Source organism: Engystomops pustulosus, chromosome 5 (genome assembly GCF_040894005.1).
Source record: "Engystomops pustulosus chromosome 5, aEngPut4.maternal, whole genome shotgun sequence".
NCBI lineage: Eukaryota > Metazoa > Chordata > Amphibia > Anura > Leptodactylidae > Engystomops > Engystomops pustulosus.
Genome location: NC_092415.1, coordinates 57,901,444 through 57,928,957, shown reverse-complemented (window position 1 = coordinate 57,928,957; position 27,514 = coordinate 57,901,444). Strand labels below are relative to the sequence as shown.

The 27,514-nt window shown below is 39.9% G+C and overlaps 1 protein-coding gene across 2 annotated transcripts in view; it reads right to left on the bottom strand.

Annotated features, from left to right (window-relative positions):
* Positions 1–27,514, bottom strand: part of TMEM241 (transmembrane protein 241) — a 58,910-nt gene that overhangs the window by 17,216 nt on the left and 14,180 nt on the right. For both annotated transcript variants that reach the window (XM_072152075.1, XM_072152074.1), the window contains exons 4-13: positions 27,010–27,091; positions 26,626–26,703; positions 26,194–26,219; positions 23,742–23,793; positions 19,392–19,440; positions 18,512–18,557; positions 17,477–17,512; positions 13,008–13,042; positions 11,841–11,910; positions 10,562–10,655 (exon numbers count right to left, since the gene is read on the bottom strand). In XM_072152075.1, the coding sequence (XP_072008176.1) occupies positions 10,562–10,655; positions 11,841–11,910; positions 13,008–13,042; positions 17,477–17,512; positions 18,512–18,557; positions 19,392–19,440; positions 23,742–23,793; positions 26,194–26,219; positions 26,626–26,703; positions 27,010–27,091 (568 nt within the window). The remainder of the gene's footprint in view (positions 1–10,561; positions 10,656–11,840; positions 11,911–13,007; positions 13,043–17,476; positions 17,513–18,511; positions 18,558–19,391; positions 19,441–23,741; positions 23,794–26,193; positions 26,220–26,625; positions 26,704–27,009; positions 27,092–27,514) is intronic.

Below are 27,514 nucleotides of genomic sequence, written 5' to 3'. Positions count from 1 at the left end.
TTGTTTACTTCCTGTGAATAACGATCCATGGTCAACAGGAAGTAAACAATGAAGCTTCTTGTTAAATGACAGAAATGAGAAATCTAGAAAACTGAGGATTTGATGCAGAATATAGTTAAAAAATTGTTTGACTTTAAATTATGCAAACATTAATTATTTTGTGAATATGGACAAACCTTGTAAGATATTCCCCTCAATGTACAAAACTGAATATAGACTATATGGTTATTATATGTATTACAAATATATGTACAGTACATGGATGATACACTAGTTAGAGCCGGGAGATTTCCCTCTATTTACTTTCAATGAACGTCCTGTCCTTTGCTCTGCTTTTTATCTGGAGTACATATATTACAGCTGGAGGGTGCATATAATGTTGCACAATATTATCTGTGAATTGGAGTTAGGTCTTGGAAAAAACACAAACATGCACAGAGAGGACCGCCAGCTGTCTGTATTCTCAGACAGTGAGTAAATACTTTCTTGGGCATTCAACACAAGCATCTCCAATAACTAACCAATACAGCAACTGCTTGTGAGCAAGGGGGAAAAAGAGCCAACTAAGAGTCGGGATATTGGGGGGGGGGAGAAATAATTTGAGAATTACTTTGAAACTTGACCCTGGACCACTCAAGTCACACTCTGTAGAATTTTTTTATGGTGCTCAATATGTATTAGCAACCCAAGACGTTTTTCTGCAGATGCCTGTATTTAACCCCTACAATAGAGTCCATTGTATCTGAAGCTATTGTGAACACATACTACAACATGGAGATGTATCTCTGTAAAAACAGGAGTATGCAACCACTTGGGGTCAGGGAAGGCTGGGGATAACCTCTCTAACCAATGCAACGGTGAAACCTTTATTTTATAATACTGTATACTGAAAAATGCTTTTTGGCTGTATATTAATTTGATGATTCAAAAGATCAGACAGGGATCCCTAGCTCTTTAAAATTATGTAAATCTTTTCCAAGAACTTAGGTGATGGCTTTATGGTGTACAGGTGTATGACCCCATCCAAACCATGTCTTTGTGGTATTCCTATCTATTCATGTTCCATAAGGTCTCTACTAGCACCAGCACATTTTCCCAGCTTGGCAATTCATCCACCCTTGTCCCGCAGAGGAATAAAACAGTTGCTTTATACAGCAAAGATAGAAATCATTACAACATCTTGTTGTTCTTGGAATGTTCCTTTAAGGTCACAAGATACTTGAGCAACTTCTCTTAATATTTCATATGTTAGATCAGTGGAATTGTACTACAGGAAACTAGTTCTGATATCAGAGGTGTCTGGCTCAGTTCCAGCTAGAAACACATCACTGATCGTCTATCCTCCCTGTTGTAAGACAGGTGCAATCAAAAACAGATTATTCATTCTGTTCTTAGATTTTTTAATATAAATGTGACTCGTCTACCCCCTTCCTACATATGACCATGGTGCTGGTTTCACTTACAAAACCGGAGCTTAACACATCACTTTTGTGGACGAGCTGGCAGTTACCCAAAACAAGGATAACGTGTAACACGAGAATGCTATATGTGCTTTCATATCGGACCGCGCTGTGGGACAAACTACTGGAATATGTAACAGATTCTTCCAGCAATGTTCATTAGGGCAATTGCTTATAGAAGGGTGAAGGAATTTGTTTATTTTACCAGACATACACCGGGATCATTATCGTGAAGGGTCCTAAAAGGATAGAATTTACAAAACATTTATAAAGATCAATTTCTATTTGCACCCATTTACAGTTTGATACAACGCATCAGGGTAAAGCTTCCTACTGAGCTCATCCCTCTATCAGTTTACTTTTGCAGTCCAGATTTTGGGCCTTGGCACTTCACTGTAAAAGATACCCATGAAGCAGATGTGATTTTCAACTATTTTAAGCTGTATGTCCTAATGTGCAAGGTGGCCTCCCAACTCTCAGATGTCTTGAAGGGGATGGCCAGGAATAATAATTGACAGCCAAGAAATGGTTAATAGGATTATAGTCTGTACATAACTTAAAGGGAACCTGCCATCAGAAAATGGCTCATAGACTTCTACCAGTATGTGGTCTAGCAGCTGTACACCTTACAGTTCATGTTTCTTTCATGGCCCAGCATGGTTCCATCACCCAGAAAATCTACTTTGAAGTGTAATGTAAATTGCTAGTGTAAAGTCAAGGAGGCGGAGATTTTAACAGTGAAGTTGAGCTCTTCCAATACTTCCTCCTGTGACTAACATCATGCACCAGACTTCAGGAGATCTGGTTGGTGATGTCTCTGGGTGCAGGATCATTAATTACAGTGAGGCTTTCTGAGGCAGGAAAAGTTTGAATTCAATATTAAACTCTGTGCTTCCTTGACTTCATACATAGTTGATTTTCTGGATGATGCCACCACACTGAACCATGTAAGAATTATGATCTGGAAGTTGTTTAGCTGCTTGCCAACATGCTAGTAATAGTTTATTAGGTATATTTATGCTGACTGGTTCCTTTTAATACTTCTGTCAAAACTGCAAAGATAACTTCTCCCTTGTTCCATTTTGGCTTCTAAAAATGCCAAATATGAACTGTAAACTAAACCATTTGAAATGTTGCTGTGAACTAAATATATGAAGAAGCAATATCACATTTGTTTTCTAGAACATTTGTTTTGGAAAAGTATAAAATGCAAAGTCCATGAGAGTCCATTGCAAAAAGAGAGGAAAAGGTTAATGATCCAGCCCCAACAAGGTGACAGACTTTGAGCTTTGGTAGAACATTACATGCACTTCTAAAAAACAACTCCACCCGAAATAATTAGACAGCAAGTGAAGGGCAATGTGACAGCGGTAGTACCTCTACTAGATAATGTCCAAGAAACACATTTCCCCTTCCTATGACTAACTCAAGCCAGTCTGCACAATGCACAAACAAATCTGCTTCATCTGACTCAGCTATAAATTTATATGTTCGGAAAAAGAAGAAAAAAAAAAAGAATGCAGTTTCCTGTATCCTAACAAAAGCTAAAAACACAGCAGATTATTGGTCTGGTCTTCACGAATGTTCAAGATTCTCAGAATCAAAGTGACTCCTGTAGGGAAAACCCCTGTAAATGCAGATATCATTATAGCCAGTGTTGGGGGATCAGTGCACCAATTCTGAAGAATTAACACTTATTTTTGCTTGGGACTACATATTACACTCTATCATCTACCTATAGCATCTGTCTAATAACCGATTGGTCATATTTTCTACTTGTAGTTTATATTCTTCATCCAAAGAGCACAATCTCCTAAAATGTGGGAATACTCCTCCTGGGAGGGCTTTATGTGGGTGCTTTGGGTGACTACTTATAGCTTGGAGGGTGGCAGTAACCAAAGTACCTTTTCTACATAGAGTGGTTACTTTATTGGTAGCTTTATTGAAATTGGTTCCACATAATATGTGAAATTCAAATTTACATCATTGTGATTATAATAGTGCAGAAATGTGATTTAGGTAAATAGTAAAAAAAAATGGATGAATTTTTAAACGGACTGAAAATGCTTCAAATGCTTAAAAACAGACCAAAACCGCCACCTGTGGCATCAGCCTAAGGCTACATTCTGGCACATGTCAGCGCCGGGGAGAGAAGGAGGTGAGCGCTGCTCACCCCCACCCCTCTCCATAGGGATATATGGAGCACGGCGCCATATGCTAAAGAAAGATAGGACATGTCCTATCTTTTCACGGCTACGGGACGGCACGGTGCCGGCCTATGAGGGGCGCATATCCAACGTATAAACCTCACCGTATTTACGCCCCCCATACGGCCGTATGAATGAGGCCTAAGGGTTGTAATAGAACACAGACTTTTACATGGAGTGTCACATGGAGTTGTAGGGTGTTGCAAATTGGTTAATATGCATTACATATAGGCCTGAGATGGCTACACCTTGCATCCTGTACTATGCTATGTTATGGACAGGCCCGGCGTCAGCACCCGGCCAACCCGGGCAAGTGCCGGGGCCCCGGGGTACTGGAGGGGCCCACTCGGGCCCCCGGATCAATTGTACCAGTGTTGCTATAAGACACTGGTACAATTGATCACCATCCGGATCGATCGCTTTTCTGCCTCTATGTTGCGCTGGTCGGGAGTGCAGCATAGAGGCAGAATCTAAAACTCACCTGTCCCGGTTCCCACGATGCGGCGCTCCGCAGGGTATGCGACGGCTTTGAAGCCGGCGCACATGATGACGTCATCGGATCATGTGTGCCGGCTTCAGAGCCGTACGGGCGCGTACGGGAGGCCCAGGCCGAAGACAGCTGCAGGCGCTGCTCCGGGGGAACCAGGAAAGGTGAATTTTTTCTTTTTTCTTTACCGGAGGGGAGTCAGGGTGTCCGTGGGGGACGGGGGGGGGGGGGGGTCAGTGTGTATACAGGGGGAGAGGGGGGGGGGTGTTAGTGTGTCAGCAGGGGGGGTCATTGTGTCCACAGGGTGAGGGGGGGGGGTTCAATGTGTCTGGAGGGGGTCATTGTGTCAGCAGGGGGGGTTCAGTGTGTCCGGGTTCAGTGTGTCCTCAGGGGAGGGGGTTCAGTGTGTCCGCAGGGGGGGGGGGATCAGTGTGGCCACTGGAGGGCGGTCCACGGAGGGGCCCACTAAGGCTCTGTCGCCCAGGGGCCCACTAAAACCTAACTAACTAACAGCGGTTTTTCATGAATTGGATTATGTACCTGGAATAAAGACAAGTATCTCTGGACATATACGCTGGATGTAATCTCTTTTTGCCATGCATTGTATAAACGCTATTTGTAAACCAGATCGGCTAAGACTAAGGGTTCTTTGACATTTGCTCGAAACGCTTGAGCGATTCTTTTTATTCTACAATGCTTGCCAACTTTTAATGGATTGAAAATAAATATGAAAATCAACTTTAAACTCAGAGTGCTAGAGAGGACTTTTTTTCCCCTCATCATTGGATAGCTGAGGAAACCAAGCAGATTTCTTCTCCATTGCACAACAGAAGCTAAGGTTATTTGTGATTGTTAAAGCTCACCTTTCAATGTTGTCAGGTGCAGTTTTCGCTACTTTATGCAAGTTCTGATGTAATTTACAGTGTGTTTCTCAGTTCATGACTGCTGGCAGGTCCCTCATTCCCCCTCCTTTCAGCAGGGAAGAGCAGAGGATGACGTCAGCTGAAAGATGGAGGGATGAGGGACTTGTTGACAAACTACTTTGTATAAATAACACGTGCTGCTCGCTGCTCTTTCTGGCAGGGTGCCAGGTAAGCTTTCAAAGTTCATTTTCTGGGGAACAATGCATTTTTTAGCTAAAGCAGTATGGGCATGAGTTAGTTTAGTGCTATTGGAGCCTTTAAGAATAATTAGTGAAAATCTGGTGACAGGACACCTGTCAGCAGGTTATACCAGCAAATTATCAGTACATTGCCTTTTCAACCTATTTGTCTTTTCCGGTCACTGTCAATGCAAGAATCATCATTTTCACCCTGGAATTCACATGCAAAATAGGTAGGTGTCAACACAATTAAGTTGCTGGTAATCCATCCCCCATCTACTACTCCTAGTTGCGTCTCAAATCCAACACATGCACGGGAGAGGGGGAGACATGCAAGTGTTTTTAAATGCACATGTGCAGGATTTGAGATTTGTGACGAACGCTGAATGGGTGGCTCTCAGGGGTAGCAGGGGGAGTATTTGGACTGCAGGTTAATGAATATGCCAGGCAGCTCTCTGCATAGCATGGATTTGACCCATGCTGATGTTCAGTGGGATAACCTGGTGACAGGTATCCTTTAAAGCTGTGCTGGTTGGAAAATATCCACTAACAAGTGTATTAGGTCTCCATCAATGTCTATGACACATATGCATATGATAGATAAATGGAGAATAAAATTGGAGATTTTCTTTTTTTAAACATTTTTTAGCAAAAATTTCCTAAACCGAAAGGTACATGGGTTTAAACAGCTTTAAGTGAAGGGAGATTGCAGTGTCCTTGTCAGAGGGAGCTCTAACTTTCCCAGTTTCATCCTCAAAATGATAGAAATACACTTTCACATTTAGGGGAGCAATTAAGGGGGAAGATCTATAGAAAAAGAAGAATGGAAAAGTCTGTCTTTTATCCATCAGAGAGAACCAGGTTAGACATTTTCATGTCATGTTTTGAGCAAATAAACCTTAAAAAATATGGGTGAACGTCACAATTAACAACACCATAGACTGAGCAATAACAATGACAGGGGATACCACTTCCTATAGCAACTATTAACACATAGTAAATCTGTACCACACTTCCACATAGGTCTTCTCCGTGTATTTAAAGCTGTAGAATAATGAAGCACATGGCTCGACAGGAGTCTGTGTGTCTATATGGAAACAAAGGGAGCGGAAAGACATACTCAGGGCAAATCTAAAACTAAATTGTTCTCATACTTTTGTATTGCTGAAATCTGTTGGACAGGTCACTGCTTCCAAAAAGTGTAAAAGAAACTTGTTTGCTTTGTTGAACTGAAGCACGCTGCTTGTATGAAGTAGTTTAACCCCTTCTTATTTAACACGGCCTCCTGCATACTCAAGGGTTAAAGCAATGGCAGATCTTACAGACAGCGTCTATTAATAGCACATAAGTGACCGAGTGTAAAAACATTCCCCATTTCCTAAAGCTTCTGTGGATTCTTGTGCCTTTCAGAATATTTTGTAGCACGGAAGGAGCAGAGTCCATGCTGCCCGCAAGAGAGGCAGAGGCTGGGACTTCATATAGGGTTCACACTGTTTTAGCAGTGATGTCATGGAAAGAACAGGCATGATAATTACACAGACTGGAAAATCATGGTTCTGAGGGGATTTGCAATCTCCAAACAAATACTAGGTTTTTTTTTTTTCGGTCAAGAAAAAAAAGAATCATTCATAGAAAAGCCTTCATCTCGTAAAAAGAGCAAACACAACAACTTGTATGACATAAACATTGCTCCCATGAAACGAGCCCAAAAGTCAAGATGGACAAAAGGAACGCTTCAATACTTTATAGCGGGAACTAAAGAAACAATTACTTTTTCATACACAGAGTTTAAAGGAAATCTACTATTTGCTTTTATGCATTATGAACCAAACATACCTTGAGAATGTGGTAGCACACTGATGCAGAAGCATATCTTGCTTAATCCCTTAACTAATAAAATTATTATTATGTCCTCTAATCCTAATTATTCACCGCTCCAGCCTTGTCCTGCCCAGCATAAGCCGAGAATATGTCATCACTGTGTTGTCCCTGACAGGCAGAAGTATCAATCGTTGCACCGTCCCTCAGCTGCTGTGTTTAAGTCATCCACTTCACGTTGATAAGTCCTGTCTGAACATTTCAAGCAGCTCCTGTGTATATGTACGGCACCAAGCTTCCTAATTGGTTTTTGAGCAAAACTATTCAATTCAGGGATTAAACAAGATATGTTTACGCATCAGTGTCGTTATAGCACTCTCAAGGTAAGTTTGGTTCATAAAACATTAAAAAAATGCTAGATTTCCTTTAAATTATTTTAAATAAAAAAAGTGTACAAGGACATATTTACACGGAGCATTTTTAGTGCCATTTCTGCATGGTTCTTCAATTCAAAGAAATGCTTAGTACACATCCTGCGCCAGAAAGTGGCATTTGAGTCTTAAGCCGCAGAGTCACCCATTACCTTTTACAACCTGTAACTAATGCTGTTAGAGGCGCACGGCTGTGATCGGGACAGTATACAGAGATCTGGCAGTGATGGAGCACGCTGCAAGTGAATGGAAGTGTAAAGCCCTTTAATATTTTTACATCTCTGAAGTTCTGACTGTTCCAAAGCTGTGGATGTTGAATCTCAGCATATGGGATACTAAATTCTCCCTGACATATTTGCCTCTTTCTATTAAGAACCCTTTGTTTGTTCAACCCTTACAGGGAACCCATCACCATGGACTTCATTTTCACTAAAGACAGATTACAGAAGACCATTACACCTTTCTTCTTTCTCTAAGCATTTGCATTACAATGTAATTGTGTGTTGTAACTTACCTTGCACCCTGACAGAATCATCTGTGTAGTCCCATGTGACTTATCTGTGTTGCAGACTGCTCAGCTCTTGGCCCCCACCGTTCTGCTCCTGTACAGCTCATCCCCTCTGCTCATTCACAGAGCTCACAGCCTTGTGACATCAGTGGGGAGGGAGGAGTTGTACAGGAGAACAAAAGTGGGGGCTGAGAGCTGAGGAATGAGCAGTCACATGTTTTTTTAAAAGCATCCAAACCAAAGCCCAACCCCTGGGACTAAACAGGGGATGCTGTCAATGTGCAAGATAAGTTATAACACTTGGTTATATTGTGGTGCAAATGCTTGTGAACCTCATCTGAACAGGTTTATGGGTACTTTTACTTAAATAAAAAATACTCGCTTCTTAAAGGTCCCATCACCATTAATGTTGTCATGTCATTCCATTATTTATTACTGCAAAAATATAATACATTTTTCCAGTTATAATGCCCAAGAACGTCTCTATACATAATCCTATACGTTTCAGAATATGAATGGAATACTTTGGCTTTTACTTATTTAGTTTCTGTTATGCCCTTCAATAATGGAAGAGCATATGAAGTGGACCTTTTTGATGTATACTTCCCACCTACCCCCCAAAAAACATTTGCTTGATGTGGCTTTTTCAGAGGAGAGATGCAGGGTATCTACCATTGATGATTACTAAAACATAACTTATTTAATGATGATTAAAAATAATAATCGATGCAACCTATGGAGGTGGATGGTAACTACAGTATATCAGAGGACAGGTTGGCATCATTGCATTTCCACCCACTTGTTCATACTGCCCCCCACCACCACCACTACCACCAAGTACGTTCACAAATTAGCAGAAAACCACATCAAAATTAGGTGTGTTCACACCTAGAATAGTAGATACTGTGGCAAAGTATAATCTATGCATAGTGATTCCTATTTATAATCATTCAGTAATCAAGAAATGCTTGTAAAATATTCATGGACTGACAGCATGTAACTCGTTTTATCCATGCTGGATCATATAGGAGATAAACTGTATCCATTGATTACCATTGTCTAATATAGCACTGCATACCAGGGAAATACATCAAATGGAGCAGGAACACTATACTTCTATATACAGTATATCATTTTCTGAATGTCACAACTTAACAGTGCAGTAAATGTTCTTAAAAGATACAATGCACTAGATATCCTAATAATCCTTTGCCAAATTGTTGAAAAATGCCTCCTTGTCCGGCACTGCATTTGTAATCTTGTGTTGTAATAAGGACCTGACTGATACAAATTACTTGCATGACTTTCTCATGTTAGTGTGATGGCCTGCCCAATGCAGTTTCATTACAAAATATTACTCCTATTAGATTGCATGTGTCCCATTGAGCCTGATCACATCTATGCGCCATCTTCTGTCTATATCTGGTACTGCAGCTGTCCCACACCTGCCTGGGAAGGAAATGTGTACATGTTGACCAATATGATGTCATGTTTCTTAATGTTCATTGTATATCTTAAGAAGGTTCCTGGTTGGATAATGGAACTTGCCACCCCTCACGCAAACTTCATAAAACCCCTTGTGGCTGGGAAGTTCCAGAGACTAGCGAGCAGGGAGAGACAGAACCAAGAAAGAGTGAACACACTGTTGCTATAGAACCTGCATTACAAGTTAAAGGGGTTGTCCGAGTTTTGATAAAAAAATATATGTGGCCGGGAGCGGGCTGACTAAAATAATAAAGCTGTACTTACCTTCCGGTGCCCTCCCGTATCCAGCGCTGCTGTCGCTCTGGTCCGGGCGCCATGTAAACAAACATGGCCGCCGGAGCAGCGCTGCATTCAGCTTCCGGCCAGACACGACAACCTTCCGGCCCCCATACACAATGCTGTGTATAGGGCGGATAGGCGTACCCGGCCACGTCCGGAAGCTGAATCCAGCGCTGCTCCGGCGGCCATGTTTGTTTACATGGTGCCCGGACCGGAGCGACAGCAGCGCTGGATACGGGAGGGCACCGGAAGGTAAGTACAGCTTTATTATTTTAGTCAGCCAGCTCCCAGCCACATATATATATTTTTTTTTTAAACTCGGACAACCCCTTTAAGGCAATGTATATTTAGTGATTGTTTGCTCATCTGGCTAAAGGTATTAAGCATATATTATAAAACCAAACACAAACTACAGTGAGCACAGTAGTAAGAGATGGGCACACATGAACAGTACACTACAAATATAAGATCATATCAAAAGGGTCTAACCACGTGATTTAGACAATAGACAGATTCAAGGATTTATTAAAGAGATATGGCACCAGAAAATGTTTTACTGTAAGTTTTCATGCAGAATTTAGATTTTTTTTTCCCCCCAGTTTTCAACGTTCCAATCTAAATTTGATAAAAAATATTAAAAGTCTACAATCTGCACTCTATGCCTAATAATAATCTGACACTTGCCAATTCGGTGACTTTTTCAGTCGCCTCATCTAAATAACAAAAATAACTGCTGCATAGAAAATGCAATGAGCAGAGTCAGTGACTTCAGCCGGTGTCTTACCTTGGCAAAGAAACTCCATGAAAGATGATGTGTAGGAGAGAGACTACTTCTTAACTTCACAGTCAATAACATCAACAGGAAACCAAAAATACCACTGCAATAGAAAAAGTAAAACTGAAATTATCTGGTTATTTATGGGACACTAAAATAACATTGACAGGTCTTTGAATGAAACTGCTCCACAATCAAAAGTGCTGTCAAGGTTTGGCGAGTCCTCTTCACATGGGAACATAGGGCTATAGCACATAAACACACCCGATCTTTGAGTTGTGGAGCGTGTTGTGCCAGATTTTGTTCCAGGATGGAAATCCTATCATCAGTTTTGTATGCTCCAAGTAGCTGCTGCATAACCCTGGGACCACTGCGCTACACTATAATCGCATTCTCAGTGTAGTGTACATGTAGGGACTCCATCATACGTGGCTGTGGTGCATGAAGCACCATCCTCGGGGCAGTGCACAATCTGTGAAATATGTCCAGAATCTGCTCCACTATCTTCAGCTATTCCATAGAGCGTGTATTAAGCAGGGTGCATCCTTGACCCTGCAGCTCCATACATTAAGGGGAATAGGACCACCATTCCCTAGATCAGTTTGGATCCTAGTTCTTGGAATCCAACCTACAAGCATGTTGTCCTGTGGATAGGGAACATGATCAAATTTTGGCAACTTCTTGTGACTGCATTAGCAGCCAACCATGTATTTGGAAACCTGGAGAGCCCCGTTCTCTAGAACTCTCCAGAGTCGGAACCAAGCAGTGAGCCAATGGTCACTAATTGGGTAACCACGCACCCTTCAGCCAGTTTAAATGGCATTACAAGTGGAGAGGGCTGACAGACTGGACTGAGACTCCCCATTATATATTTAATAGGAAGAAATTCAGGAGCCAGAAGAGCCGCCTCTTTTTGTGAGTCTAACCATCTCAACAACAAGACTTCCTCACTATCATGCACCTGTGTGACATCACATGATCATGGACCGGTTTTAATCCACAGGAAGTACACAATGAAGCTTCCTGTTAAATCATAGCAAACACAGCTCTTGAAAATAGAGGATTTGGATTCAATACAGAAAGCAAATTGGAATTACACAAAAAATATCATTTATTTGAACAACTCATTTAACATTAAATATTTCCCTTAGGCTTCAGCTCTAATTAAAAGATACATTTGCATGATGCAGCCATGTATCATGTTGTAGTAATTTTGTGACAACCATTAAATATACTGTAGCTGCTACTTTATAAAGGGACATCATCTACTAGGCATAATGAAGATTACCTGGCACAACAGCCACTGTGAAATGTATGGAAATAGAGGAAAGGAAATTCCAAGGCACTGATGAGGTCGCCTAGATGAAGAAGAGAAAATACAGCATAAACAAGCATAGAAAGAACAAAGGACTTGCAGAATCTCTAAGTAACCATAAAAAAAACCCAATGGACCAAGACTGTGAAGGTAGAAAATAACCAGTTTTGTGTCAATAAGCAGGATAGACCATTAGCTTCTCATTCTGAATAATATTATTAAAATACAGTCATCAGACCCGAGACAAGCAGAGATCACTATATACTGAAACAACCAATAACAAAAGGAAGCACTTTACCAAGTACTTCTAGTCAGGGCTGTATTGGCACTGTGGATGCAGTGCATAGGGCAGCTGGTAGAGCGCTGCAATGGATTAGCATGAGCGCACACATGCACTTTTCTTCCTGTCAACAGTACAGGACACAAAACCTGAATGCAGCTTTACTCCACCCTCCCTGACTGATCTGTCCTGTAGGAGTCGGGTCCTGCTCTGTGTTGTCCAAACCATGGGGAAAATGACTGCTCTCAGCCCATTGTGTTTTGTGGATAAACTGCTAGGAAATAAAGGTCCATGTGTATATGGGGTGATTCTAATGTGAAAGAGCTAAACCACTTCTGTCTCCCCACTGCCCCCGTAGTATCCTAGGCTATGAAAAGAACTTAAAAGGTTATTGAATGTGTGGTTATGGAAGTATGAGTCTATATGTATAATGTAATTACATGTGTGTACATTTAAACTGGACAAGCAGGAGTGTATGTAAACTGGATTTACAGGAGTGTATTACATGCATACAGTGTGCATACAGTATTTCCTTTATACATATTGTGTTTGATTTATAGTTCAATGTATATACTAGGGGTCTATTTAAAGAATGTAGTTGCGGATTTTACATATGTAATTTCCAAGTAGAATTTAGATTGTCATTTCCAATTGGCATTTTAAATAATTGTCTGTGGTAGAGGAGAACTACAAGGATAAATATTGATAATGAACAGAAGCGTTTCATATTCCATCATCTCCTATATACTTTAAATGCACTAAAGGTACTCTACGGTCATGCTTCGCTTGTATAACAAAATATATAATACAGATTTCATTATTGTTTTAAAATAGACCGGATAGCTATAGTATCTACTTACCAGTAGGATGCGCAGCAAAGGCCAAAAATAAAACACTGCAAAACAGGAGTTGGAAACATTATACTAACATAGAATCATTTTGTTTTCTGTCATAATTCTGATAAGAAATTACAAGCGGCCTGGTGGCTTAGTGGTTAGCATTACAGCCTTGCAGAGCTGGGGACCTAAGTTAACGTGGGTTTTTCTTCTGGCTTCCTCCCACTCTCCAAAACATACTGGTAGGTTGATTAGATTGTGAGCCCCATTGGGGACAGGGATGATTTGTATGCGCTATATCTGCGCTATATAAATAATGGAATTATTATTATTGATCATGATGACAGACTTGTCTAAGTTGTCATGCACACAACTGTGTAAAACAAATAGGCTGCAAACAGGGGAACGTTTGGCCAGATGGAAAGTAGGTGGAGTGTTGTTCACCCACCCCCATCTCCATAGGAAATAGGATCTGCTTTATAATGTGCAGGGACTTATTCTAGGAGCGATGAGACATGGTGTGCTCACACCATGACCACACACAATGGGGACCGCGAGTTAGCCGCCATCTCTGCGGCTACATCACAGACCTCATTTACAGTCACTTGCGTGAGGCCTTACATCGTCATGCAATCAATTGATGTAAGTGATTACAACAATCAAGCAAGCCGATTTTAATGGAAATTTAAAGAATGTGTAAGTCTCAAGGCTTGTATATTATACAAGTTATATTATGTATCCTTTAGTCTTCTTTCAAAACTTGTTTTGAATGTTCAGGTTCCAACCTATATACTGAGCTATGCCTTTTAATCCCGATTCCTCCTGCTGAGCAATGTATAAACATAGCAAAGGCCATAACAGCCTACGCACTGTACTACATCCGCCCCATGCCTTCACGGAGCGCATGCTCTGGATGTCTCTCCAGTTATGCCAGTGTCCATATAAAAACAGTTACATCAATGGGGAAACATTGTTGCCCATTGTTATACGGATAAGTTGGGAGCACTGGGATACAATGTGATGTAAATTTAGCTGTATGTACAGTAAAACTCTAGAAATAGATGAATTTACTTATGCATAAATGTTTTAGGAATACAGAAAAGTACTGGAAAGTAAAGCACCACTGAATAAATGGTGCAATATAGAAAATACAAAAAAAGCTGAAGTGCTATCTCCTGAATGATTCCAAGTTTTAGGGCTGCACCAATCTAGATAGCCCCAGCCCTATCTCGCACAGGTTTTCTGCCCAATATACTAAGAAGCTCCAGTGTATCTAGTCCAGTTCTACATCAGATCCGGCGCTGGCCCACTCCCCGTGCCTTCACACCCCCTCTGCTTGAGGAGGATAAAAAGTTGTAATTCGAGGCAGTGCACCAGAAAGGGAGATGGTCAGTATACAACCAACATAATGTTGCACTCAGCATTGTGTAGAACACTTTCTAACCTTTCTAGACAGATCATTCCCTGTGTCCCAAGCAATCTACTGATTTTAGAGAACATTCCATTTTTATTTTTATGTAAATGAGTGTATCGGTTTTCTTTTCTTTATGCCACCAAACATTACCCAGTACTGACTCTTACATAAATCATATGCCCCGCAGTAGAAGAAAGTTGTAGAAAGAAAAAAAACGATGCACAGGCAGGATTAACCCCGTCCTTGGTGCACCAAACAAGTCATATGCATGAAGAAAAGAAATTATCTTGAATTGACACAAAAATAAAAGATATAGAAATCTGATGAGGTGATATGGAAGCCTGTAGACTCCCTTTAAAAGGACAAACCCAACAACTGTGTAATACCATGGAACTAATTTACCACAACCTTGATTAAAACATAGTCAGTTACATACAGATCAACACAATAAAGAAAATTGTGTCTACATGAACTGAATTATGATTCACTGGTGCAAGAAATCCATTACAATATAAAAGACATAAAAGCTGATGAATAGGAGAGTGGCAAGGTGAGCAGAATGTGAGAGTCCTTATTACACACTTAGCATGCCGATTCAGTCTGATGATGAATAATCACAAATTAATACAACAGAGCTAAACAAATACCAAATGTTTTTCAGGCCCCGTTTGTACATTGAAAACTATGCATAACATCAAAAGAAACAGCAAAGTAAAAACCTGAGATCGACTCAACAGAAAAGATCTTAAACATGAGATGTGGAGTTGTGGGCTGTTTCCTTATACAGAGTATTATAATCCGCGCACATTCCTGTGGCTCTAAGCAATCACACAGTCCGTCATCCATTAACAAGAAATCCTTGCAAATTGATTCAACTGCTGCCATATCACCTCATAACTTCATTCTACATGAGTGCAGGGGCAGCCAGGAAACCCAGAGAAAACAGTTATGGAGTCACAGCTAAATATTCTAGAAATCTTTTCCCATTGGGCATTTAGAAACGGAGAACAACTCAAAAAAAATGTAGCTTTAAAGTAACAAAGAACTGAGCATGGCCATGCCCTTACAGATCCTGCATTTCAGATACCCCATGATTTATGTAGGATGCACCAAGAGATCCCCATTAATGCTCTTAAATAGTATTTTCATCAACCCTCATTTTGTTTGTCACGCTATCTCTGTGAGTGAATACCTCCTGTCAAAGACCTCCAGAAGATCAGCACCGCTGGATACATCACGAGGCTCCAGCGTAGAGGAGAAAATAATCGCAATTAATGGCGGTCTGCAAGGCATTGCCAGAAAATTTGTGAAGAAAACCTGATAAATGTCCCCCATGGAGTCTCACAGATCTGTGCTAGTATAATTTATTGCAGGGTCTCCTTTCTCTGTGGTGGCTCCCAATCCAAACGAAGTGGAGTCCCTTGGAAAACAGAAATGACGTCCCGTGTCAAAAGAGGCCACTCATTCGATGAAGCGGGTCCCAGAAGTATTGGGAGACAACGCAGGAACCAAGTAACATAAGTATGTGGTTTTATTTATCCTATTTTTAGCATCTGATAGGTGTCAAAATATTTGGTGAAGTTTGAAACACTAACATATCCATGTAGTTTTGAGACCGTTTTCTTGTGACACACTGTAGTTTGTTAATTGAAAACTGAATTTTTGTCAAATTTCCGTTTATCACCCACATTATTTAAAGTCTGAAATGTTCTGCTTTACTTGCAGTTAGACCCCCAAAATAACCTGATAAAGGAGACATTGCAGAAAATGTTGTACTGGCATGGTTTTTATATACATATATCTAATGCAACACATATAAACAAGAAAGTAATAATGATGATCTTGCCGCCATCAGGCAAAATCTCACTAGGTTCCATTTTAGCAAACAAAAAGAGCCTGGGCGGACAGAAAATAATGCCACTTCAAGGGTAGCCAGTGGCTCGGGAGCCCGCAAAAGAATGATATGCTTTGAAAACCTGGACCCAGAAGGGTTTGAGTTTGGTGCAACTCTATCAAATATGTAGCATGTCACCTGGACACAATACACTATGGTGAGTTTGTGTGTATACAAAAAGGCTTTATCCCAGTCCTCAGGAGTTACTGTAATGTCTAGATCTCTTTCCCATCCTGCTACAAAGGGCAAGTGTGTTGTGTTGGACTCCTGGACCAGTAGGGAATAGATCTGTGAAATCACATGTTTCCGGGGGAGCAGTGAGTAGGAACATACCCTCAAATGCTGTGAGAGTGGATTCAAAGGATGCTTCTGACCGTGGGGTTCTAAGGAACAACTTCAATTGAGAGTGTTCCAACCAGCATACAGTCCTATGAAAAAGTTTGGGCACCCCTATTAATCAAACATTTTTAGTTATCAAAAAAAAAAATGGGCCTGGTTCCCCGTGCAAAGTTGCGCATGCGCGAGTGTGCCCGAAAGCTCGGTGAAGTCACTGGCTCTCCAGCATTTCAGAATCAGCCGCACGCACGGTCGCGTGCATGGTGCACCGTGCCGTAATCTGGTGTGCGAAATGGCTTTTAATATAAGGTATAATACCCTCCCTGATCTGCAGCCAGTTACACACTCCCTCCTCCTGGGTGCGCACATCTGTGCACCACAGGAGGTAAAGCTTGTTTGTAGCAGCCGACTTACAGTGCACAGTGCATCTAGCACTGTGCACACTCTGCTTGGTGGGAGCGAAGCATCATGGGACTTGTAGTCTCAATGCAGAGTGCGGCGGCCATCTTGTTTCCTCGGTTCCTGACTGCAGGAATAAAGAGGTAATTCTTTGCAAAAATAGCTATTAACACAAAATTTAAGTGGAAGTTGTTGTAGTAGATGGTGTAGTGGGTGTATTTATCACACCCAGGAGTTTGTTTTGGAGGTTCAGGGACCGTACAACCCCTTTAAGTGTTTTACAGTTAAAACTAAATGGAAGTGCAATAAAGAAACTGTAATTACGGGTGTGGTGATAACAAAAAATCCTACATATTTAGTGGTTTTTTTTATATTTTATCAATGGAAATAAAATCATGGAACGGATTTCCAACAACTATAATTGCTATTTTTGAGAAATAGTAGACATACCTGAAAAAATAATTTATATATTGCTGATCGAGGTCACTGCAGAAAGAAAAAAAAAAAGCACAGGACTACATTATTGTTCCATATAAGTAATACTTTAGGGCAGAATGATGCCCTAATAAATGGTAAATTATAGCATAAGTTGAGGGGAGTGCACCAAGCAACATTCCTAAAATCTGGTGTATCACAAACTAGGCCAATAAATAGTTATGTGTAGATTCAAACTTTTATGGGCCAATGTTGAGGAATTGGCCTTTATAAACAGGCATGTTTGTGTGCTGAGCTTAAAATTTATGGAGACATTGAAATGCTCATTGGTCAGCAGCGCTTCTTCCTTCATAATGCATATAATGCATCCATGCGCCACCCGACGTGTATTCTATTGGCAGTGCACCCCCCGTTTACATGGAAAGATATAAACCAGAAAATATTTTCTATGTAGAAAAGAAACTTATTCAATCAATCCGGCTCACCTGGTGTTGCATGGTTCCAAAAGGCTGAAGTGCTGGCAGCACACAAACAATAGGAGAAGCTTGTGGAGATGAACCAGCAAGTCCACAGGGATGAATTCTCAATAAAACTTTTTCTTTATTTCTTCCTCATAAAACCAGTAACAAACAAATTGGCAACATCATAGAGTAGTAGATCCACACATCTTATGCGTTTCAAGTCCTTGCGACTCTTAATCATAGTCGCATAAGATGTGTGTATCTACTACTTTATGATGTTGCCAATTTGTCTGTTACTGGTTTTATGAGGAAGAAATAAAGAAAATGTTTTATTGAGAATTCATCCCTGTGGAATTGCTGGTTTATTTCAACAAGCTTCTCCAAGTACTTTCTATGGTGATCATCTAGCAAACAACCATCTGCTTATTTATTAGCGGATTAGTGTACTGTTTAGCAAGGCCAATGATCAGGTGAACGAGTATTGTGCAATACTTGTCTCTATTGGAGCTTACAATCAATTAACTATGAATCTGCCCCTTTATCTAACATTACTCATTGGGCATGTGTAAGGAAGATCCATACTACTAACCTTAGTAAACTCGACTTATGAGACTTCTGAAATACTTTGTAACATCCTGATTAAAGGAAGGAAAAAAAGAGAAAATTTGCACAATGAACATTACATAATTGTAATTGTTATTATACAGTTAAAGGGGTTAGCCACTTTCAATAAATCCTTTCCTTTAGACAGCTCTCTGCATGGATATGTACCCGTATGTTTGCCTCTGATAGCTTCAGCCTTTCCTTGTTCACACAATGCTGCCGTCTGCATATACACCAAGCTTCCTCTCTCACTGTGCTCTAGGTGGTCCTCGTGGTGTCTCCCACTGTATCTCTCTTTTCACTCTCTATCACTGACAGAGAAGTGGGGGAGCAGGATGAGTCATAATCTCATGCTGAATCTCCTCCTATTCATCAGTGCTCAGACATGTAAACAAAGAATCACTGAAAATCTGCAGACAGCACAAAAGTAGCAGGAGTGTTGAATCACTTGATGAACATTCAGTTATTATTATTATTATTAAGGCAGTGAAGGCATATGGACAGCTTATGTAAAAGTGTGGCAAACCCCTTTAAAGTGCAACACTAATTTGTAGGTGAAGAATAGCAGGATACCACTTCCAGAAAAAGGATAAATCATCTGGGTATATCTACTTAAAGGGATGTAAAAGTTATAGCTTGTGCAGAAGACAGACTTTTCACATCCTATTAACTTATTCCCCCATATACATTTATATATACAAGAAAGGCTGGTGACAACAACTTGTGTCAATGTCTTGATAGAATTGAATATCTTACCACTATTTCTGTTGGTTGCCTTTTCCTACAATGTGTGGACTAGGTGAATCACTGTAAATTGTGTGGCATAAGTAGCACTCTCTATGTACCCTACAATTGCAATGACTTACCTGAACAAATCAGGTGAATGAGGGCCCAGAAGTAACCGTCCACATCAAACTTCAGAAAAAAAAGATAACATTTCAGCACAGGTCAATATACATCTACCTAATATATAAAGCTGAGTGTATGTATGTATGTATGTATGTTTGTATGTTTGTATGTATGTATGTTTGCTAAAGAAATCTGCACCATTGCATTTACAACCACCAAATTTTGCGCAGCCGCTCTCTGTGACTCAGGAAACGTCATAGACTAGGTTTTCAACCGAAGTTTTAACCCTGTGCTTTCCAAAATACAGTCATTAACCACCATATACAGGAGCAGTTGTCTGCTGCTGCGGCAGTTAGAAGCTGAGGCATGATTGGTTGCTATTTTGCCACTGGTCATTAATATGAGCTCTAAGCTTTGATTGGTTACTATAGGCAATAAGTATAAGACAGCTTATTGGTGAGGTAAGATGGAAATGGATACATAGATTGGGGGAGATTTATCAGAAATGTCTGAGGTAAAACTGTTCTAGTTAACCAATCGGATATCAGCTGTAGTTTAATAAAAAGCTGTTGGAAAATGAAACTTTAGCTCTGATTGGTCACCATGGGCAACTAGAACAGTTCTGCTCTCAGACACTTCTGATAAATCCCGACGGTCAGAGAGCGGGACGGTCAGAGAGCGGGACGGTCAGAGAGCGGGACGGTCAGAGAGCGGGACGGTCAGAGAGCGGGACGGTCAGAGAGCGGGACGGTCAGAGAGCGGGGTGGTCAGAGAGCGAGACTGGAATTTCTAAATTGTGTGCTGTCATGGGAACAAGGATTATCAATAAAGCTTCATTACAGACACCTTACAGCTGACAGTCTCAGCTTGGGAGTAAAGCATCCAGAGAACTTCACCAGAAATCAGAGAGACCTGCCTGTAACTAGGGTTCATCTTGTAAGTTTTGTATTCTGTATAATGAAAAAATATTCATTGTAAGCGATCAGTTATATGGATTTAACGCATGTGTAGGACCTTCTTTACATGCGTGGCATTGTTTCCATTGTAATCCATCTTATGAAAATGGCAGAAGTTTCATTTGTATTGGCTTTGGTCAAGTTACAATTAAAGGGTCAGTTCATTTAGCACCACACTGCTTTATAATAGACAAAACTCTCCTCGCTTGGCCTCTGATGCAGATATAAATGAAGTCTTACCTGTTATACATCATTTTCAGTCCAATTATAATTTTTACAATGAGGTTGAAGCACTGATTTTGGCAAATGTGTTGTTTCTAATAGAATATTGCCCCAGCAGAGTATAACAGAGGCACAGAAAAAGGTGGCTAACTTCCCTCCCAGTCCCATCATAAAAATGAAAAAGAATTGCACAAAAAACCAACAGGCCATAATAAGAGTGACTTTTTGTGAATGCAGTTCGGCGTAGGACCACCTAACTGCGGAGGGTCAGGAGTCCCTGAGAAGTGCGATTATTGTATTGCATGAAGAGCCACAATGTAAATGTAATTGCTCATTGTCTACTGATGTCCATAGATTTCAATGGTTTGGTGATTTTTAAAAATTAATTTCTTAGAAACGGACAGGTTACAATATTAATTATCTGTAGCAGGGTTTTATATCTTAAATTATAAATCTCACGTATTACATTCAATGATAACCCCTGCATATGAAATGCAGCGTCTGACCACCACCAAGATTACACAGATAAGTTCCTTCATTCAACAGATATCCTGCAGCAACGCAGAAGCCAACCCTTTCCCTTACCTTACTGATCCACAGGCCTTTAACCAGATACTTAACATATTATTATTGCTCTCCATGACATTTGTGGAAATTAAAGACAAGAAATCAGTATTCTGATAATCTTTAGAAACTGCAGGGTTGTAATTGTTGCTTAATTATGGGAACTCCAAGTGGTTCGCTTTGCGTTTATACAAAGCACAGAATAAACATGGTAATTTAGCAAAAAGGTAATTTGCCGGGTTTCAAATGAAGAATTCCCTGCAGTACGACATGCAGCTTGGATAATTGCCACTTCATGTGGCGTAGCAGGCAAACACTCTGCCTCTATTTCTGGGGAAAACACGTGAATAAACCTGTTTTTATTGCTGCGAATGAAAATAAATATTGCAAGCTTTGCTAGTGTGTATTCAGTCCTAAATCAAACTAATTTTATAAAAATGGTACACAACAACTGTGTCCGTATCTGCAAAGCAAATGTAGACACAAGTATATCCTGTATATCCGGCACTGGATATTTCAGCCTGCAGCTTCCTTTTAATCCGTATAGATGCAAAGGTTTTGTGAAATTATACTAATAATAAATAACAAAACATAATGGGGCAGATTTATCAAGCTGTCTGAAAGTCAGAATATTTCTAGTTGCCCATGGCAACCTATCACAGCTCAACTTTTATTTTACCAGTGCTCATGCATATTTTAAAGGGAAACTGTGATTGGTTGCCATGGGCAACTAGAAATATTCTGACTTCCAGACAGCTTGATAAATCTGCCCCAATGTAACAATCATAAAAACACCTAAGGGTTAAAATAATTGAAGGATGGATCTAACAAGTATTTTGGCTGTGTAATCGGTATCAGAAACCCAAGGCTGAGTCTCCGGTTCCTGCAGCGGATTTCCATGATGAATGGCCTGAATAAATGTGTGGTCACTCACAACAGTTTCAGTGCAATACACAACCTGTTTGATATCACACTCCTACACCAGCCTACTATGGGCTCATTCACACTGACATTTCTGAGGTCTGTGTGCTATGCATTCTTTTCTGAAAATTGTGCAGAAAAACTCAGCTTATACGATAAGTTACCAGTATTAATGTAAATTGCATTTTATTCTACAAATCCTGTGGTTACCACTTCCTGATATTTTATGCATTGTCTTTGCCTTTGTGTTGTCTATAGCTTTGGATAGCCAAAAGTATGAAAATCAGAAACCACCCCTCTACCCCCAAGACAAGCACAACTATCTTGTCCTGTCCTACCGTACTTTACAACTTATTTGCTATAAGGAAATAGCTACATGGAGCTAAAATTAAACAAATATATCGCAGTAAAACTATCGTACTGTTACAAGGAAGTCAGATAAAGGGATAACAAACAGATTGTATTATAATTTTCTATAGGAAGTGATACAAGTGCATTAAGATGATTAAATCTTTAGGGCTCATATACACAAGCAGGGAAACCGTCTGCTCTATGTACACAGTGATGTCTCTGCACATTATATTAGAGGTAATGTATACCGAGTCCGCAGTCATTACTAAATTAAAGCTTCTCCTCTGGAGAGAAGACAATACAGATGGCGGCTTCTGATATATGATTTGTAAGTTCCATTCCACTTGGAGAAAGGAAATCAGTCTTTGTACATTTACAAGCCTAAGATAAATACTGTGGAACAAAATAAAATCTCCATTTCAGGGATCTCTGCTGAAAGTTAATCTGTGGGGGCATGAGGTGTATTAAAACAGCCATCTGCCAGCAGTATCAATGTGATCAGATCACAGCACCTTACACTATGGGCGACACAAGAACCACAGTGTGAAAAGTACTGAGCCAATTCTAAGCATTAACTCAGTTTCAGAATTTAACCCTATATTCTGTTGTTAGCCAAAATGATTTCCTATAATCTAAGCGTTTCCAAATTACAGGCTTTCCAAAATTATTAGATCTCTTCTTTGGATTTCTAAATAGTTCAGATTTTGGTTCAATAAAGTAAAACATTACATGAACAGACTGTACCTAGCATGCTATCTGCAGTCAGCATGTTGTAAAGCAGTAGGAGCTACGCAAATTGTACAGTGTTCTGTCGGCATGTTATAAAGCAGAATGAACCAAGCACATTGTATAGTGCTCCATATGCAGGAAACATGTTATAGAGCATAAGGAGCTGAGTAGGTTGTATGTAGTCTTATATCTGCAGACATCATGTTATAGTGCATAGTGCGCTTATTAGATGTACATAGTGTCATATCTGCAGGTACCACTTCATTAAGCAGAAGTTGAGCTGTGTGAACAAAGTATCCCATATGCAGACAGCATGTTATAAAGCAGAATGAGCTGAGCAGAATGTACATAGTGTCCTATCTGAAGGCAGCATGTTATAAAGCAGCAGAGTGGAGTAAAGTGTTATATTGTATTATGGTTGGAAAAATTAAAGCATAACCTTTAAAGCTATAATTTATTATTTTTAGCAGCGGATAGTGCAGGTGATAATATTAGACTTTATAATATGGGAATGGAAAGTATTATATTCATGAAGGTTTACATTTCTACTACAAAAGACAGACAATGGTGGTGTACTAGGCTCTACAATGGAAAATAATAATAGTACAGAAGTTATAACAGCACCTGTTGGTCATGTATTGGAAGACACCCAGCTGAGACAAGAAGCAGAGCGACACTAGAAGGTAAAATACAGGCATAATAGTTATTTACAGAGATACAGATTCATCATTACAATGGAAAGTGCACAACAGCAAGAGAACAATAGCAACATTGTTCACCATAGGAGCCAGACTATACGGCCACATGTAACCTAATTTGATGTAAACTAAAGTTCTAAAGGCCAAAAACCTACATCTTACACTTCATACATTTTATTGTAAAGTCTATAATAAGACTCGTTTGCCCAATAAACCTCACACAGATTATTGCCACATCCTAAACTTAACTTTTTGTTCTGTGAGCAATTTTTTTGTTTTTCTATAACAAATGGCTATGGTCCAAGTAACAGACAGTGGTTTAATCTGTAACCACAGTAAGAAGCTGAAACACATGTCCTGTAAAATGGAAATCACACAGAATGTTATTATATTATTAAAAAGGTTTTCAATGTAAACCAGGTATCCAGATAAGAAAACCATTTCAAACAGCTTATTGTGAACACGAGTTAAAGGGAAACCCCTCACATTTTCACATATATAGGCAGTGACAGGTACCTATAGAGCCCTATTCACTGACTGACACCCTTCTTTTAACTAAAAATTGTTTTGCTTACATCCACATAAATTACCTTTAATATTATATTACCTGGAATCAGAGAGGGGGGGGGGCGTGTCCTGCTCATCTGGCTCCTCCCATCTAATCCCCATGCCATATGCTTCCTTACTGGTCACAGTTCATGTCATGTGACCAGAGTGACATCATCTCAGGTCCTTTAGCCTCTTAACTATAGCAAACTGTACCCCATGCATGTATCTGCCCACATGAAGTCACAGCAGCCTCCATGGACTTCTCCTCCGCTCCATCCTCCATGGAGGCTGCTGTGATTTAATGTTATCACATAGATGGTGTACAGTTCGCTATTGTTATAAGGCTAAAGGACCTGCAATGATGTCACTCTGATCACAGGTCATGAATGTTAATAACAAAAGTGCCGTTAGGCCAATTTATCCCTTTTGCGCTATTAAAATATAACCTTTATTTGAAAAGTTAAAATATCTGACAAAGAACACTATATTTCAATACAAAATATCTCAGTGGGATTTTAACATTATCAGTTAGTGGGAGTTAGAGATATATTGTTGGTATGCCTGTTAGTGGCTATTTCCTTTGTTATCACAAGTAAGGCATATTTCTTATCCCTCCAGTTTACTGACATTTATAAAAATGAATAGGACGACGGAGGGCGACTGACAAAGGTGCAGGTCCTGCTTGTTGGACCCCAGCAATCAGCAGATTCTAGCACTCTTTGGCGCCAAAATCCGCAGAGAGAACTGAACCACTGGAACTGATCGTTCTCTGCTTAGTGGCCGAGCTGTGTTACTGCACTCAACCTTCTATTCCATTTGAATGGAAACATGGAATGCCTTATCCCAGGCCAACAACTATCCAAAGAATGGAGACCTTTCTTTGGCACTAGAATCACCTTATCAGAGTTGTCCACAGTGTCAGGCCCCAAACAATATAATATTGATGACCTCTCCTATTAAATAGGCTTTCAATATACCATAGAGAGTATATAACATTATGTTCTTTACATTTTCTTTAACAAGGTGATGGATGATCTTCTATACATAGTCAACGGAACAGAAATTAGTGAAAAATAAACTGAATAACTGACAAATAATAATAAATCTTTCTCACATCCACAAAGCTCTTCATAATGCTGCACCTTCCTACCACTCTTGTCTCACTCTATCGTCCAATCTGTGCTCTTCGATTCTCCAGTTATCTTAAGATTATTCTCTTCTTCGAAGCTCCCACATCTCCAGGACTTCTCTAGAGCTGCACCAATTCTCTGGAATGCCCCCGGTCTATCAGACTAATACCCAACCCCCAAAGCTTCAAACATGCTCTTAAAACTAATTTAGTTAGGCAGGCCTATCACACACACTAACTGTATGCAACTTTAACTCTTTATTAACCAATTCTGTGCACTTCCCCTGTCTGTCCCACAGACTTTGGACATTAAATAGAAGATGGCGGCTGGTTCAAGCAGCAGCATTTTTATTTATTAAATTATCTTTATTGCATTCCCTTATAAAAATGGCTGGACCATTATATAAGCTCTTATGTCATCCCCTCATCCTCATAGACTGTAAGCTCTTGTGAGCAGGGCCCTCACTCGTATTGTTTTATATGACTGTTATTACTCTGTAATATCTAATTTTATTTGTACATATTCCTCAGAATCTGTAAAGCGCTAAGAAATTTGATGGCGCTATATAAATATTATCTAAAAAGCACATATTTCACAACGCTTTACAAACAAATGTTTGTTTCATGCATATTCTAAATATATAAGAATTCCTAAAACCACGTAAGTTGTTAGAAAGTAAAATTATATCCAGATACTCACCTGCACAAGCGTATGTAAGAACTTTGCTAGAAAATATATAAATTAAAAAAAATTATTACACAACATTTATATTTCTATAATTGCAGCAGATTTTTAAGTTAAAGTATCACTTTATTTGTTCAAATTGGATAGAAACTTATTTTATACACAGCTCACAATTGTTTAAGAGAGCAAAGTTTAGTGCTAGGCCATCTCTAGCTGCTGTCCTATCGAGTATAACTAGTGCATCAAAGGGGCATGTGACCCAACCTAAAATAGGGGTACATGGGACTCTGCTTTCATGAATAATAGGAAACTCAGCAGATAGACCCGATAGTAACATAGCTTGTAATGCCCACCCAGGTAGTAAAAAGAAAATTTAATTCAAAGAAGGAAACTGGGTTACTTCTACTTTTAAACAACCAAGTAAGATAAAATGAAAGGAAATCGTACCTCTCTGTAAAAAATTCTCTGGATTAAATAGGTAACAACTTCAGAAGCGTTGTGCAGAGTCAAAAATATCGGAATTGGCTGCAAATAAATGCAAAAAGTTACACACAAATGCATTACATGTGCAACATCAGTAGCTGTAAACTCCATTAGGGAGATCTCTTCTCTTTTTTACTTCCTATATTAATAGGTTTAATTTTTTTTTTGTTTACAAATATGTACAATTTAATATTCCACGCAATGTACTGAGAGACTGGAAAAAATTCCAAGATGGGTCAGGTTGCAATTGCCAGGGGCTTATACACTAAAGTTACATCCATGATTGTTGTTTGAGACCATTAAATACAGGTAAGTAAGAATGCAAGTAATAAACAAGAGTTTACATACCAGCCTTGACAGACCTCTGGATCCTGCATAAATGATGCCCACAAAGAACGCTGAGGCCGGAAGCCATGACACAATGTCAGCCCTGGAAACAGTTAAGAAGAGGCCATGATCAGGTTACAATGGTGAGAATGCCTGCACCATAACAGATCTAGGAGAATAAAGCAATCCTGAATTTAAAGATGTGAAACATTGTAATACTTTGATGGAGAAATTCTCATAGTAGGAAAGATCCATGAGGCACAGTCAGCAAAGGTTAGGCTTTCACCAATACAAATGCCCAATGCTGGATAAACTCTGAAGAACAGAAACCAAAGCTGCAGGGTGAGTCATTTGGACTGCAGATTGGTAATGGCATTTAGAAGAGAGGTTCTTCCATGGAATCCAGTAGACACATAGGGAGGGGGACTTCTGTCCATCTTGCTAACAAGATTTCAGAAAAAGGAGAGGATATTAAGAAGCAACTACTTGCATTCTTTAACATGTGCGGCGTCAGTCCTTTCAGAGT